At 50.9% G+C, this 15,655-nt stretch overlaps 1 protein-coding gene across 1 annotated transcript in view; it reads right to left on the reverse strand.

Annotated features, from left to right (window-relative positions):
- The window catches only part of csad (cysteine sulfinic acid decarboxylase), a 152,746-nt gene that overhangs the window by 42,495 nt on the left and 94,596 nt on the right, over positions 1-15,655 (reverse strand). Inside the window, exons 11-14 of the mRNA XM_072494103.1 lie at positions 9,693-9,774; positions 4,595-4,794; positions 3,720-3,771; positions 1,668-1,757 (exon numbers count right to left, since the gene is read on the reverse strand). Coding sequence (XP_072350204.1) covers positions 1,668-1,757; positions 3,720-3,771; positions 4,595-4,794; positions 9,693-9,774 — 424 coding nt within the window. The remainder of the gene's footprint in view (positions 1-1,667; positions 1,758-3,719; positions 3,772-4,594; positions 4,795-9,692; positions 9,775-15,655) is intronic.

Here is a 15,655-nt window from a genome sequence, read left to right on the forward strand (position 1 = left end):
GGACAGTGTGATAACCCACTGTGCCCAGTCCCAGAGTGTGAAAGGACAGTGCGATAACCCACTGTACCCAGACCCAGAGTGTGAAAGGACAGTGCGATAACCCACTGTACCCAGTCCCAGAGTGTGAAAGGACAGTGTGATAACCCACTGTGCCCAGTCCCAGAGTGTGAAAGGACAGTGTGATAACCCACTGTACCCAGTCCCAGAGTGTGAAAGGACAGTGTGATAACCCACTGTGCCCAGTCCCAGAGTGTGAAAGGACAGTGTGATAACCCACTGTACCCAGACCCAGAGTGTGAAAGGACAGTGTGATAACCCACTGTGCCCAGTCCCAGAGTGTGAAAGGACAGTGTGATAACCCACTGTACCCAGTCCCAGAGTGTGAAAGGACAGTGCGATAACCCACTGTACCCAGTCCCAGAGTGTGAAAGGACAGTGCGATAACCCACTGTACCCAGTCCCAGAGTGTGAAAGGACAGTGTGATAACCCACTGTACCCAGTCCCAGAGTGTGAAAGGACAGTGTGATAACCCACTGTACCCAGTCCCAGAGTGTGAAAGGACAGTGTGATAACCCACTGTACCCGGTCCCAGAGTGTGAAAGGACAGTGTGATAACCCACTGTACCCAGTCCCAGAGTGTGAAAGGACAGTGTGATAACCCACTGTACCCAGTCCCAGAGTGTGAAAGGACAGTGTGATAACCCACTGTGCCCAGTCCCAGAGTGTGAAAGGACAGTGCGATAACCCACTGTACCCAGTCCCAGAGTGTGAAAGGACAGTGTGACAACCCACTGTTCCCAGTCCCAGAGTGTGAAAGGACAGTGTGATAACCCACTGTGCCCAGTCCCAGAGTGTGAAAGGACAGTGTGATAACCCACTGTACCCAGTCCCAGAGTGTGAAAGGACAGTGTGATAACCCACTGTACCCAGTCCCAGAGTGTGAAAGGACAGTGTGATAACCCACTGTACCCAGTCCCAGAGTGTGAAAGGACAGTGTGATAACCCACTGTGCCCAGTCCCAGAGTGTGAAAGGACAGTGCGATAACCCACTGTACCCAGTCCCAGAGTGTGAAAGGACAGTGTGACAACCCACTGTTCCCAGTCCCAGAGTGTGAAAGGACAGTGTGATAACCCACTGTGCCCAGTCCCAGAGTGTGAAAGGACAGTGTGATAACCCACTGTACCCAGTCCCAGAGTGTGAAAGGACAGTGTGATAACCCACTGTACCCAGTCCCAGAGTGTGAAAGGACAGTGTGATAACCTACTGTACCCAATCCCAGAGTGTGAAAGGACAGTGTGATAACCCACTGTACCCAATCCCAGAGTGTGAAAGGACAGTGCGATAACCCACTGTGCCCAGTCCCAGAGTGTGAAAGGACAGTGTGATAACCCACTGTACCCAGTCCCAGAGTGTGAAAGGACAGTGTGATAACCCACTGTACCCAGTCCCAGAGTGTGAAAGGACAGTGCAAAGATGTGCAGGTCAGGTTGGATTAGTGATAGTGCGGGGGAGTGGGCCTAGGGAGGGTGCTCTTTCGTTGGATCGGTACAGACTCTATAGGCCGAATGGCCTCCTTCTGCACTGTGGGGATTCAATGATTATTCATCGCTGAGTGAACGTGCTTGAAGCAGAGGGGTATAAGGCAAATTCCCAGCACATTCTCACCTTCCCGACGTTCTGCCAGAAGTCAGGGGTCTGCTCTTTCCCTCGTAGGCTGGATGGGATGTACCAGAAGCAGACATTGACACCCTGAGGCTGTGAGAGAGAGACACAAAGAGACTTTTATACTCATTAAAAGACTCCAGCTTTCCCGCCGTCAAACTTTGTCTCCAAAATCAGCTGCTTCAAATCAGAGAGTCTTCAAAACAAATTTTAAAGAACAGGCTGTCAAGCACATGAATTAGGGGGAGTCGCCACTCAACCCCGCAATCCTGCTCTGCCATTCAATAAGATTCAAAAAAGGCATCGGTCTGAATATAAGCCTTTGACATGTACAAACAAGCTTTTGAGCAGCATGGCGTCCACAGTGGTTAGCACTGCTGCCTCACATAGCCAGGGACCCAGGTTCAATTCCGGCCATGGGTGACAGTCTGTGCGGAGTCTGCACGTTCTCCCCGTGTGTGCGTGGGTTTACTCCGGGTGCTCCGGTTTCCTCCCACAGTCCAAAGATGTGCAGGTTAGGTGGATTGGCCGTGATAAGTGTCCCAGTGTCCAATTTAACATGGCCAATCCACCTAACCTGCACATCTTTGGACACTAAGGGACAATTTATCATGGCCAATCCACCTGACCTGCACATCTTTGGACACTAAGGGACAATTTATCATGGCCAATCCACCTGACCTGCACATCTTTGGACACTAAGGGACAATTTAACATGGCCAATCCACCTAACCTGCACATCTTTGGACACTAAGGGACAATTTAACATGGCCAATCCACCTAACCTGTACATCTTTGGACACTAAGGGACAATTTAACATGGCCAATCCACCTAACCTGCACATCTTTGGACACTAAGGGACAATTTATCATGGCCAATCCACCTGACCTGCACATCTTTGGACACTAAGGGACAATTTATCATGGCCAATCCACCTGACCTGCACATCTTTGGACACTAAGGGACAATTTAACATGGCCAATCCACCTGACCTGCACATCTTTGGACACTAAGGGACAATTTATCATGGCCAATCCACCTGACCTGCACATCTTTGGACACTAAGGGACAATTTAACATGGCCAATCCACCTAACCTGTACATCTTTGGACACTAAGGGACAATTTAACATGGCCAATCCACCTAACCTGTACATCTTTGGACACTAAGGGACAATTTAGCATGGCCAATCCCCCTAACCTGCACATTTTTATACACTAAGGAACAATTTAACATGGCCAATCCACCTAACCTGCACATCTTTGGACACTAAGGGACAATTTAACATGGCCAATCCACCTAACCTGCACATCTTTGGACACTAAGGGGCAATTTATCATGGCCAATCCACCTAACCTGCACATCTTTGGACACTGAGGACAATTTATCATGGCCAATCCACCTAACCTGTACATCTTTGGACACTAAGGGACAATTTATCATGGCCAATCCACCTAACCTGTACATCTTTGGACACTAAGGGACAATTTATCATGGCCAATCCACCTAACTTGCACATCTTTGGATATTACGGGACAATTTAACATGGCCAATCCACCTAACCTGCACATCTTTGGACACTAAGGGACAATTTAACATGGCCAATCCACCTAACTTGCACATCTTTGGACTGTGGGAGGAAACCGGAGAACCCAGAGGAACCCCACGCAGACATGGGGAGAACGTGTAAATTCCACACAGTCAACCAAGGTCAGAATTGAACCCTGGTCCCGAGGTGACAGTGCTAACCACTGTGCTGCCCATGACAGTTGTAACTCTCAGGCATCCTGCCATTCTCCTCCTCACCGTTCGAGAGCTTTCCAACTGCATCAGTAACAGGAAGGTTAGGGGCCTGGAGGCAGTGTTGCAGAGGAGGAGTTGTGGAGCTTTACTGAGCAGAGGGAAGGCGCAGACGGTTTGGAGACAATGGGAGAGGCAAAGATTTTTAACCACACTCAATTACAAATAAAAAGATGGGGAAGGGACACAGTCTGAGGCTCTGTGGTTTCAGCTGCAGGGTGGGGGGGGATGTAATTTATCACATGTCAATTTACCTCCATCAGTAGCTGAAAACCTTCTCTTTCCTTCATCTCATTAACCAAATACCTGGGGGGAAGAAAATCCATAAAAACAGAATGATATTGATACACAAGACATCAGAATCAGAATTCAGCAAATCGAACCTCAGATGGTGGGAGTGGGGGTGGGTTTGCTGCCCTTTGATAAGGTTAGCACGCCCATCAGTGGCACAATGGTTAGCACAGTTGCTTCACAGCATCAAGGTCCCGGGTTCGATTCCCGGCTTGGGTCACTGTCTGTGCGGAGTCTGCACGTTCTCCCCGTGTCTGTGTGGGTTTCCTCCGGGTGCTCCCGTTTCCTCCCACAAGTCCCGAAAGACGTGCTGTTTGGTGAATTGGACATTCTGAATTCTCGCTCGGTGACCCGAACAGGCGCCGGAATGTGGTGACTAGGGGCTTTTCACAGTAACTTCATTGCAGTGTTAATGTAAGCCTGCTTGTGACAATAAAGATTGTTATTATATGGCGATGTGTATGGAATCTGGCAGCATAGGGGTTAACACAGGACTGGTGATACAGAGGCCCATACCACAGGTCCAGAGATGCGCGTTCAAGTTCCACTGTGAATTTGAACCAAGTTCATGGGATCATTTTTCTTTTGAAAATGCATTTACGAGATGCGGGGAATTAGGGATGAGCAATAAGTGCTGCTGCCGGCTGCCAAGGGTGAAGCAACGCAAATTGGGAGTCATTAAAGAGACGGAATTCGAGGAATGTCGAGGCTGTGGGGGCTGGTGGATTACAAAGATAGGGACGGGCGAGGCCGTAAGGGATTTGAAAAGAAGGATGAAGAATTTGATTGGGTCAACTGTGGAGGTCTAGGTGGGCCAGGTCATGGCGCTAACATCAACCTGGTACATGCGAAGGCACGGTCAATCCTCTCCTCCAACCCTCGAGTGCCAATCGCTTTCCACATCAGCCAGAGCTTGAGGCAATCCACCTTCCGACCACACTGCAGGGACTTGTCCCCCGTATCAAAGCAGACATTGTAGAACTTGTCTGGCTGGAAGAGATAGTTGGCGTGGGCCGCATGACAATTCTTCAGAAGGCCCTGGCGAGGAGAGAAGAGGCAGAGGTTGGTCCAGAAACAAGATACAGCCACAGCAGGGTCGTGTGGAAATGGAAGTATTCGTTATTAACCAATTAGTGAGCCAACTTGATAGAACCAAGCAGCAGAACTGAAGCTCCGACAAAACCCATTGGCCCTGCTCCTAGATGTGGAGCAGCAAGGCTCTACACACATCCAGAAACACAGCATGGCATGGAGAGCACCAGCTTCCAGCGTTATTCCAAGACAGGATGCCAGGGCTCCATCTCAGCTCAAACCAATTCAAAAATTCACCTCAGTCAACAAGCTGTACAGTAACCCATGTGAAATAATTCAGAGCCATTTAAAATCTATATCAAATGTGTCAAAGGAGCTTTACTCTGTATCTAACCCCGTGCTGTACCTGTCCTGGGAGTGTTTGATGGGGGACAGTGTAGAGGGAGCTTTACTCTGTATCTAACCCCGTGCTGTACCTGTCCTGGGAGTGTTTGATGGGGACAGTGTAGAAGGAGCTTTACTCTGTATCTAACCCCGTGCTGTATCTGTCCTGGGAGTGTTTGATGGGGACAGTGTAGAGGGAGCTTTACTCTGTATCTAACCCCGTGCTGTACCCGTCCTGGGAGTGTTTGATGGGGACAGTGTAGAGGGAGCTTTACTCTGTATCTAACCCCGTGCTGTCCCTGTCCTGGGAGTGTTTGATGGGGACAGTGTAGAAGGAGCTTTACTCTGTATCTAACCCCGTGCTGTACCTGTCCTGGGAGTGTTTGATGGGGACAGTGTAGAGGGAGCTTTACTCTGTATCTAACCCCGTGCTGTACCTGTCCTGGGAGTGTTTGATGGGGAAAGTGTAGAGGGAGCTTTACTCTGTATCTAACCCCGTGCTGTACCTGTCCTGGGAGTGTTTGATGGGGACAGTGTAGAGGGAGCTTTACTCTGGATCTAACCCCGTGCTGTACCTGTCCTGGGAGTGTTTGATGGGGACAGTGTAGAGGGAGCTTTACTCTGTATCTAACCCCGTGCTGTACCTGTCCTGGGAGTGTTTGATGGGGACAGTGTAGAGGGAGCTTTACTCTGTATCTAACCCCAGGCTGTGCCTGTCCTGGGAGTGTTTGATGGGGACAGTGTAGAGGGAGCTTTACTCTGTATCTAACACCGTGCTGTACCTGTCCTGGGAGTGTTTGATGGGGACAGTGTAGAGGGAGCTTTACTCTGGATCTAACCCCGTGCTGTACCTGTCCTGGGAGTGTTTGATGGGGACAGTGTAGAGGGAGCTTTACTCTGTATCTAACCCCGTGCTGTACCTGTCCTGGGAGTGTTTGATGGGGACAGTGTAGAGGGAGCTTTACTCTGTATCTAACCCCGTGCTGTACCTGTCCTGGGAGTGTTTGATGGGGACAGTGTAGAGGGAGCTTTACTCTGTATCTAACCCAGTGCTGTACCTGTCCGGGGAGGGTTTGATGGGGACAGTGTAGAGGGAGCTTTACTCTGTATCTAACCCCGTGCTGTACCTGTCCTGGGAGTGTTTGATGGGGACAGTGTAGAGGGAGCTTTACTCTGTATCTAACCCCGTACTGTACCTGTCCTGGGAGTGTTTGATGGGGACAGTGTAGAGGGAGCTTTACTCTGTATCTAACCCCGTGCTGTACCTGTCCTGGGAATGTTTGATGGGGACAGTGTAGAGGGAGCTTTACTGTGTATCTAACCCCGTGCTGTACCCGTCCTGGGAGTGTTTGATGGGGCAGTGTAGAGGGAGCTTTACTCTGTATCTAACCCCGTGCTGTACCTGTCCTGGGAATGTTTGATGGGGACAGTGTAGAGGGAGCTTTACCCTGTATCTAACCCCATGCTGTATCTGTCCTGGAAGTGTTTGATGGGGACAGTGTAGAGGGAGCTTTACTCTGTATCTAACCCCATGCTGTACCTGTCCTGGGAGTGTTTGATGGGGACCGTGTAGAGGGAGCTTTACTCTGTATCTAACCCCGTGCTGTACCTGTCCTGGGAGTGTTTGATGGGGGCAGTGTAGAGGGAGCTTTACTCTGTATCTAACCCCGTGCTGTACCTGTCCTGGGAGTGTTTGATGGGGACAGTGTAGAGGGAGCTTTACTCTGTATCTAACCCCGTGCTGTACCTATCCTGGGAGTGTTTGATGGGGACAGTGTAGAGGGAGCTTTACTCTGTATCTAACCCCGTGCTGTACCTGTCCGGGGAGGGTTTGATGGGGACAGTGTAGAGGGAGCTTTACTCTGTATCTAACCCCGTGCTGTACCTGTCCTGGGAGTGTTTGATGGGGACAGTGTAGAGGGAGCTTTACTCTGTATCTAACCCCGTGCTGTACCTGTCCTGGGAGTGTTTGATGGGGACAGTGTAGAGGGAGCTTTACTCTCTATCTAACCCCGTGCTGTACCTGTCCTGGGAGTGTTTGATGGGGACAGTGTAGAGGGAGCTTTACTCTGTATCTAACCCCGTGCTGTATCTGTCCTGGGAGTGTTTGATGGGGACAGTGTAGAGGGAGCTTTACTCTGTATCTAACCCTGTGCTGTACCTGTCCTGGGAGTGTTTGATGGGGACAGTGTAGAGGGAGCTTTACTCTGTATCTAACCCTGTGCTGTACCTGTCCTGGGAGTGTTTGATGGGGACAGTGTTCAGGAAGCTTTGCTCTGTATCTAACCCCGTGCTGTGCCTGTCCTGGGAGTGTTTGATGGGGACAGTGTAGAGGGAGCTTTACTCTGTATCTAACCCTGTGCTGTACCTGTCCTGGGAGTGTTTGATGGGGACAGTGTAGAGGGAGCTTTACTCTGTATCTAACCCCGTGCTGTACCTGTCCTGGGAGTGTTTGATGGGGACAGTGTAGAGGGAGTTTTATTCATACTAATTGCTGTAATCACAATGGACAATTCGTCTTTAAACCAAAGAGACACAAGAGAAAGAAAATGTACTCAAGTCTAGAATGGACCCAGCAGATTGGAAGTTTGCAAGTGTCTTTTTGTGGATGTAATTAGGCCAAGTAAAGGGGAACCAACAGATGTTGTACACTTTCAAATTACATCCAATAATGTGTCACACAAAAGGTTAATGAACAAGATGAGGGTTCATGGATTTTGGGGTGATAGCATGGGATTGGTTAACATTTAAGAAGCAGAGAGTCAGGATAAATGGGGCATTTCCAAGTTGGCAGGCTGTGACTTGTGGAGAGTTGCAAGGATCAATACGGGGCCTCAGTTATTTAGACTATTAATGACTTAGATACATTACTCTTTGTCCCTTCGTCTAAGTTTGCTGATCCAAAACTAGGCGGGGAATGTAAGCTGTGAAGAGCACACGAATAGGCTGCAAAAAGAGATATGGGGCGGAATCTACCAGCTGCGTTGGCAAAGGGGTGTGTGACGCAGCCAGTAGATGCCAGGAGAAGCCTCTTCCGGCAGCAACCTGGATTGTCACGCCTCGCGAGATCCAATGTGTCAGAAGACTCGTGAGCCCAGGGAGTGAGAGAGGCAGACGTTCTGGCCTTTGCCTCCCTGGGGTTGCCCGGAGACGGATCCTACTAGGATGGAGGGACTCGGAGCCCCCGAAGTCGGGAGTATGGGTTAGCGCCAGACTCGAACAAATCAAGTTCGCCTTGAGGGGTTCATTGCAGGGGTTTGCCCGGAGGTGGCAGCCATTCGACTTCTTCGAGAAAAATGAAGCTATCAGCAAGGGGGGATGGGGGGTAAAGGGAGGCATGGGGGGTTCGAGTCAGGTCAGGAACAGTGGGAGGGAGGGCCTGTTCGAGCAAGCCATGTTGGCTGGGGTTTGTTACTGGGAGGTGGGGGGGTTGTTTATCTTCTTTTGTTCCTGTCGATGTCTGTTGGTTAAAATTGGTCAAATTATATAAATGCCTTAATAAAATATTTTCCAAAAAATAAAATAATTTTTCAAAAGACATGAAACTTGATAAACAGATTTTTGGTCTCGGAATGATGGATATGGGGAGTGGGCGGGAAAATAGAATTGAACCCCGAGGTCAGTCATGAGTAGATTGAATGGTGGAACAGATTTGATGGGCCGAGTGGTCTGCACCGGCCCCTATTTCTTATGTTATACAATCTGGCTTTTTTAAAAATTTATTTTTACGCAGGGAGGCCTCACCTCACTTCAGCTTCTGGGTAGGAGCTTAGGGGAAGCGGGGTGGGGAAGACAATGACAACATGGCTTGACCAACGTCCAGTGACTTTTGAATGACTGCGAATGCCCTGCAAGGTGAAGGACAGGCTCAATGTGCCCTTCCCTGCTCGAATAGCCTGCCAACATTCATGGTTTGGATGTCAAATGTCAAGAATGGGTAAGGGAACAGCGGGCAGCCAATGACCTCAGAAGCAGATCTCAGCCAGGACTCCGCAGCACCACTGGGAGGTGGGGATGATAGGGAGTAACCCCTGTAATGATATGTAGAATATCATTTGTGTATATAACATAATAACCAAACTGTATATAAACAGTGCCTGCATGCACAGATTGCAATTCTAGCATCAGACCATAGGTGGCGGGGCGACAGGAGAATGTCACTGGAAGACACGCCACACGTGAGACAGGACATAATTCTAGCATCTGACCACAGGTAACGTGGCGACAGGAGAACGTCACTGGAAGATAAGAGACACAACCTGGACAGCAGGCACAGATCGTGCAGTTCCGGAATCAACAGTAATTAATCATAACTGTTTGTATTTAACCGTCTTATCCAACTGTAATCTTAGTAGACATCATAGAAACCCTTTCGTGCTTTAGTTAATTAATAACCAGTTTTGTTCATTTACAAAGCTGTATGTTCTCTGATCACTTCAACCACAAAGACCTCGCCATCCGTGCATACAGAGAACATTACAACCCCTTTGTGACTGAGTGATGAGAGCATTTATACTCACAGTGTTGTCTTTGAGCAGGAAGGCAGAACACTGCAACCCTGCCTGCAGCATTTTGTGTGGGTTCCAAGCAACGGAATCAGCCCTAGGAAAAAGCATTGATGCAATTAATGTCATTCAAGTGCTTGCAACTTAGTTGTCCCATTATGAGAAATGAGCGCGGTGTTTCTCACACTATCAAAACATCAAATGTTGGGTGGCAGCTGGCGCAGTGGTTAGCACTGCTGCCTCACGGTGCCGAGGATCGTGGCCCGGTCAGTGTCCGTGTGGAGTTTGCACATTCTCCCCGTGTCTGCGTGGGTTTCGACCCCACAACCCAAAGATGTGCAAGGTAGGTGAATTGGCCACGCTAAATTGCCCCTTAATTGGAAAAAAAGAATTGGGTACTCTAAATTTATTGAGAAAAAACCCCATCAAATGTTGGAAAAGCAGAGCAGCAGCCAACGTTCGAAGGGGAATAAGCTCATGTTCTGCGTTGGAATACTCCCCAATCCTGCTGAAAAGACTGCCCAAATAAACATTCACCTCATGCTTGACTCACCTGCTGTGTACTTTCAGCTTCTATTTCAGAATGCCACCTTTTGCAGGCCTCTTAGTTTTACGTTTTCAATTGTTCCCTCCCTCACTGTGGTTTTCCCACAATGCACTACTTTGTAGCCAAGGTAGCAGGGGGCAGCCTAGGCTAGGCCTCATGTACTAGGAGTGCACCACTCAGTAGCAGCAAGTATAGAGCTCAAATCTGGGCCAAGTCACAGGCAGCTAGAATGGCAGAGTGATAGATATCGGAGGGTGGAATTGAGAAACAATTGAGCAACTGCCCGTTGTCCTTTTGAAGGCACAGGAGTCAAATCCTCACTCAAGCCAACTTTTAAAAATAAAGACTCCTTAAACATTACACAAGGTCTATTTTTAAATACAAATATACATTTTGGAGAAATTAACTCCCATCTCCCTATAACCCCCTCACTTTCAGCTGCAACCCAGTATTCCATTTATATCATCCGCGACATTCCTCATTGAACTTTAAAAAGAATAAATTTAGAGTGCCCAATTATTTTCTGCCAATTAAAAGGCAATTTAATTTAAAGGGCAATTTAGCGTGGCCAATCCACCTACCCTGCACATCTTTGGGTTGTGGGGGTGAGACCCACGCAGACACGGGGAGAATGTGCAAACTCCACACAGACAGTGACCCAGAGCCGGGATCGAACCCGGGTCCTCAGCACCGTGAGGCTGCAGTGCGAACCACTGCATCACCCTATTCCCCATTGAACTTGCAATCATACAGCACCTTTGAATGCAGAAAACTCTTCGCCAGGGCTTCACGGTGAGGTAATGATTTAAAAGAGGCACAAAACCATTAAATAGTCAGCTTGGATAGGTCAAACAGATATGAAGAGAGGCAGGCAGAGAAGTAGAGATAATTCAAAAGCATTGAGAACCCGGCAAAAGTCACCAAAGGAGAGGCAAAGAGCGAGGGGAGAGGCATCAAGATCAGAATTAAAGGAAAGGTGGCAAATTGTGGGGCTGGAGAGGAGGTCTCAGAGATTGGGAGAGGCAAACCATGGGAGGGACATCAACACGAGAGATGAGAATTTAAAAATTGACCAAAGACCAGGAACCAATGGAAGTCAGGAAGTGCAGAGGTCATGGGAGTGCAGAAAAGTGCAGGATAGGATGGAAATAGAGATAAACCCAAAGTTTATGTTGTGCAGGTGGGGCGGGAAATAGGATCAAATTAAAGCACAGGTATTTAAGGGGGCGAGACAGAATGGACAAGAGGTTGATAAACGAACAACACTGATAATGTTTGACTACCTGCAGGGATTAAAACAGTGGTGTCCACCAGGGGGCGAGTTGTAACACTATTTAGATTCTGAATATACAGGGAAAGACATGTATTTACATGTCTCTCACAACCGCAGGACATCCCAAACATTTTACAGCCAATGAAACAATTTTGAAGTGTAGTCACGGTTGTAATGCAGAAAACGCGACAGCCAGTTTGTACACAGTAAGATCCCACAAACAGCAGTGCGATAATGACCGACTCATTCGTTTTTGCTTTGTGATGTCGATCGAGGGGTAATTGTTTTGTTTTTAAATAGTTTTTATTCGGGTTTTCTCAAAATATCAACAACAAAAGAAACCCAATAAAATTAAATACAGAACAAATTAAAACAACCCCCGTGCCCCCCTCCCCCCCTATACACAAATAATAAAGTAACACCCCGAGTTTAACACAAAGTAAACCTAGCAAATATATACACCCCCTCAGATCCCCCAGGGTAAATAAACAACAATAAAATAGAACCCCCCCCCCGAGCTGCTGCTGCTGCCGACCATTGTCTACCGTTCTGCCAGGAAGTCCAAGAACGGATGTCACCGCATAAAGAACCCTTGTACCGATCCCCTTAAGGCAAATTTCACCCTCTCCAATTTAATGAACCCCGCCATATCGCTGATCCAGGATTCCACGCTTGGGGGCCTCGCATCCCTCCACTGAAGAAGAATCCTTCGCCGGGCTACCAGGGACGCAAAGGCCAGAATTCCGGCCTCTTTCGCCTCCTGCACTCCCGGCTCCCCTGCCACCCCAAATATTGCGAGCCCCCAGCCCGGTTTGACCCTGGATCCTACCACCCTCGACACCGTCCTCGCTACTCCCTTCCAAAATTCCTCCAGCGCTGGGCATGCCCAGAACATATGGGTGTGATTAGCTGGGCTCCCTGAGCACTTAACACACCTGTCCTCACCCCCAAAGAACCGGCTCATCCTTGTCCCGGTCATGTGTGCCCTGTGCACCACCTTAAACTGTATGAGGCTGAGCCTTGCGCACGATGAGGAAGAGTTCACCCTCCCCAGGGCATCTGCCCACGTCCCCTCTTCGATCCCCTCTCCCAACTCCTCCACCCACTTACCTTTCAACTCCACCACCGAGGCCTCCTCCTCCTCCTGCATCACCTGGTATGTTGCCGAGCTCTTCCCCTCTCCAACCCACACCCCGAGAGCACCCTGTCCTGTGCCGCGTGTGGCAGTAGCCGTGGGAATTCCACCACTTGCCGCCTGGCAAACGCCCTTACCTGTAAATATCTGTAGGTGTTCCCCGGGGGAGCCCGTACTTCTCCTCCAGTTCACCCAGGCTCGCGAACTTCCCGTCCACAAACAGGTCCCCCCAACCTCCTTCTCCCTGCCCTGTGCTACCCCGAAAATCCTCCATTTATTCTCCCTGGGACAAACCGGTGGTTCCCCCGTATTGGGGTCCACACCGAGGCCCCCACTTCCCCCCTATGCCGCCTCCACGGCCCCAAGATTTTGAGGGTTGCCGCCAACACCGGGCTCGTGGTATACCTCATTGGAGGGAGCGGCAGCGGCGCCGTTGCCAGCGTCCCCAGACTCGTACCCTCACAAGACGCCGTCTCCAGCCTCTTCCATGCAGCCATCTCCCCCTCCATCACCCACTTGCGCACCATCGCCACATTGGCGGCCCAGTAGTACCCACAGAGGTTGGGCAGTGCCAGCCCCCCCCCCCATCCCTACTCCGCTCCAGGAACACCCTTCTCACCCTCGGAGTCCCTCGCGCCCACACAAACCCCGTTATGCTCCTGTTGACCCGCCTAAAGAAGGTCTTCGGGATAAGAATGGGGAGGCACTGGAACAGGAACAAAAACCTTGGGAGCACCATCATCTTAACTGACTGCACCCTACCCGCCAGGGACAGCGGCAGCGCGTCCCACCTCTTGAACTCCTCCATTTGCTCCACCAGCCACGTGAAATTAAGTTTATGCAGGGCCCCCCAGCTCCTGGCCACCTGGACCCCCAAGTACCTGAAGCTCCTCTCCGCCCTTTTTAGTGGGAGCTCGCCAATCCCCCTCTCCTGGTCCCCTGGGTGAACCAGGAACAACTCGCTCTTCCCCATGTTGAGCATGTACCCTGAGAAATCCCCGAACTCCCTGAGGATCCTCATTACCTCCGGCATTCCCCCCACCGGGTCCGCCACATACAGCAGCAAGTCGTCCGCATAGAGCGACACCCTATGCTCCTCCCCGCCCCGCACCAACCCCCTCCAGTTCCTCGACTCCCTCAGTGCCATAGCCAGGGGTTCAATCGCCAGTGCAAAGAGCAGGGGGGACAGGGGACACCCCTGCCTCGTCCCTCGATGCAACCGAAAGTACTCCAACCTCCTCTTGTTCGTGGCCACACTTGCCATCGGGACCTCGTACAACAGCCTAACCCACCTGACAAACCCCTCCCCAAACCCGAACCTCTTCACCTCCCACAGGTACCCTCACTCTACCCTATCGAAGGCCTTCTCAGCGTCCATCGCCACCACTATGTCCGCCTCCCCCTCCCTTGCCGGCATGATAATCACGTTCAGGAGCCTCCGCACATTCGCGTTAAACTGCCTCCCCTTCACGAATCCCGCCTGGTCTTCATGGATGATCTGTAGCACACAATCCTCAATCCTCGTGGCTAAGACCTTCGCCAGGACCTTGGCATCTACATTTAGATGCCTGTAAGACCCACACTGCAGGGGATACTTGTCCCGCTTCAAGATCAAGGAGATCAGTGTCCGGGACATCGTCGGGGGCAAGGCCCCCCCCTCCCTTGCCTCATTGAAGGTCCTAAATAACAACGGGCCCAGCAGGTCCACATATTTCTTGTAGAATTCGACCGGGAAACCGTCCGGCCCCGGTGCCTTCCCCGCCTGCATGCTCCCTATCCCTGTGGCCAACTCCTCCAGCCCAATCGGGGCCCCTAATCCCGCCACCAGTCCCTCCTCCACCTTCGGGAACTTCAGTTGGTCCAGAAAGTGGCCCATCCCTCCCTCCTCCCGTGGGGGCTCAGACCGATACAATTCCTCATAAAAGTCCCTGAAAACCCCATTGATGCCAACCCCACTCCGCACCACACTCCCTCCCCTGTCCTTAACTCCCCCGATCTCCCTAGCTGTGTCCCGCTTCCGAAGCTGATGCGCCAGCATACGACTTGCCTTTTCCCCATACTCATAAACCACTCCCTGGGCCTTCCTCCACTGCACCTCCGCCTTCCTGGTGGTCAACAGGTCGAATTCGGCCTGGAGGCTGCGCCTCTCCCTCAACAGTCCCTCCTCCGGCACCTCCACTTACCTCCTGTCTACCCTCACCATCTCCCCCACCAGCCTCTCCCTCTGCTCTCTCCTCTCCTTGTGGGCCCTAATGGAGATCAGCTCTCCCCTAACCACCGCCTTCAGCGCCTCCCATACCATCCCCACTCGGACCTCCCCGTTATCATTGGTCTCCAGGTATCTCTCTATACTTCCTCGGACCCGCTCACTCACCTCCTCGTCCGCCAACAGCCCCACCTCCAAGCGCCACAACAGGCGCTGATCCCTCTCCTCCCCCAGCTCTAGGTCTACCCAATGCGGGGCGTGGTCCGAAATGGCTATTGCCGAGTACTCGGTGGTATCCTCTACTCTCGCTATCAGCGCCCTACTCGTGATAAAGAAGTCGATTCGAGAATAGGCCTTATGAACATGCGAGAAGACTGAAAATTCCCTAGCCCCCGGCCTTGCAAATCTCCAGGGGTCCACCCCTCCCATCTGGTCCATAAACCCCCTCAGCACCTTAGCCGCCACCGGCTTCCTACCCGTCCTAGACCTGGAGCGATCCAGTGCCGGATCCAACACCGTGTTAAAGTCTCCCCCCATTATCAGGCCCCCCACTTCCAAGTCCGGGATCCGACCCAACATGTGCCGCATAAAACCCGCATCGTCCCCATTCGGGGCGTACACGTTGACCAGCACCACCCTCTCCCCTTGCAGCTTACCACTTACCATTACGTACCTGCTGCCATTGTCTGTCACAATGCTCGACGCCTCGAATGACACCCTCTTTCCCACCAAGATCGCCACCCCCCCGATTTTTGGCATCGAACCCGGAGTGAAACACCTGACCTACCCACCCCTTCCTCAGTCTTACCTGAAAAGA

Source organism: Scyliorhinus torazame, chromosome X (genome assembly GCF_047496885.1).
Source record: "Scyliorhinus torazame isolate Kashiwa2021f chromosome X, sScyTor2.1, whole genome shotgun sequence".
NCBI lineage: Eukaryota > Metazoa > Chordata > Chondrichthyes > Carcharhiniformes > Scyliorhinidae > Scyliorhinus > Scyliorhinus torazame.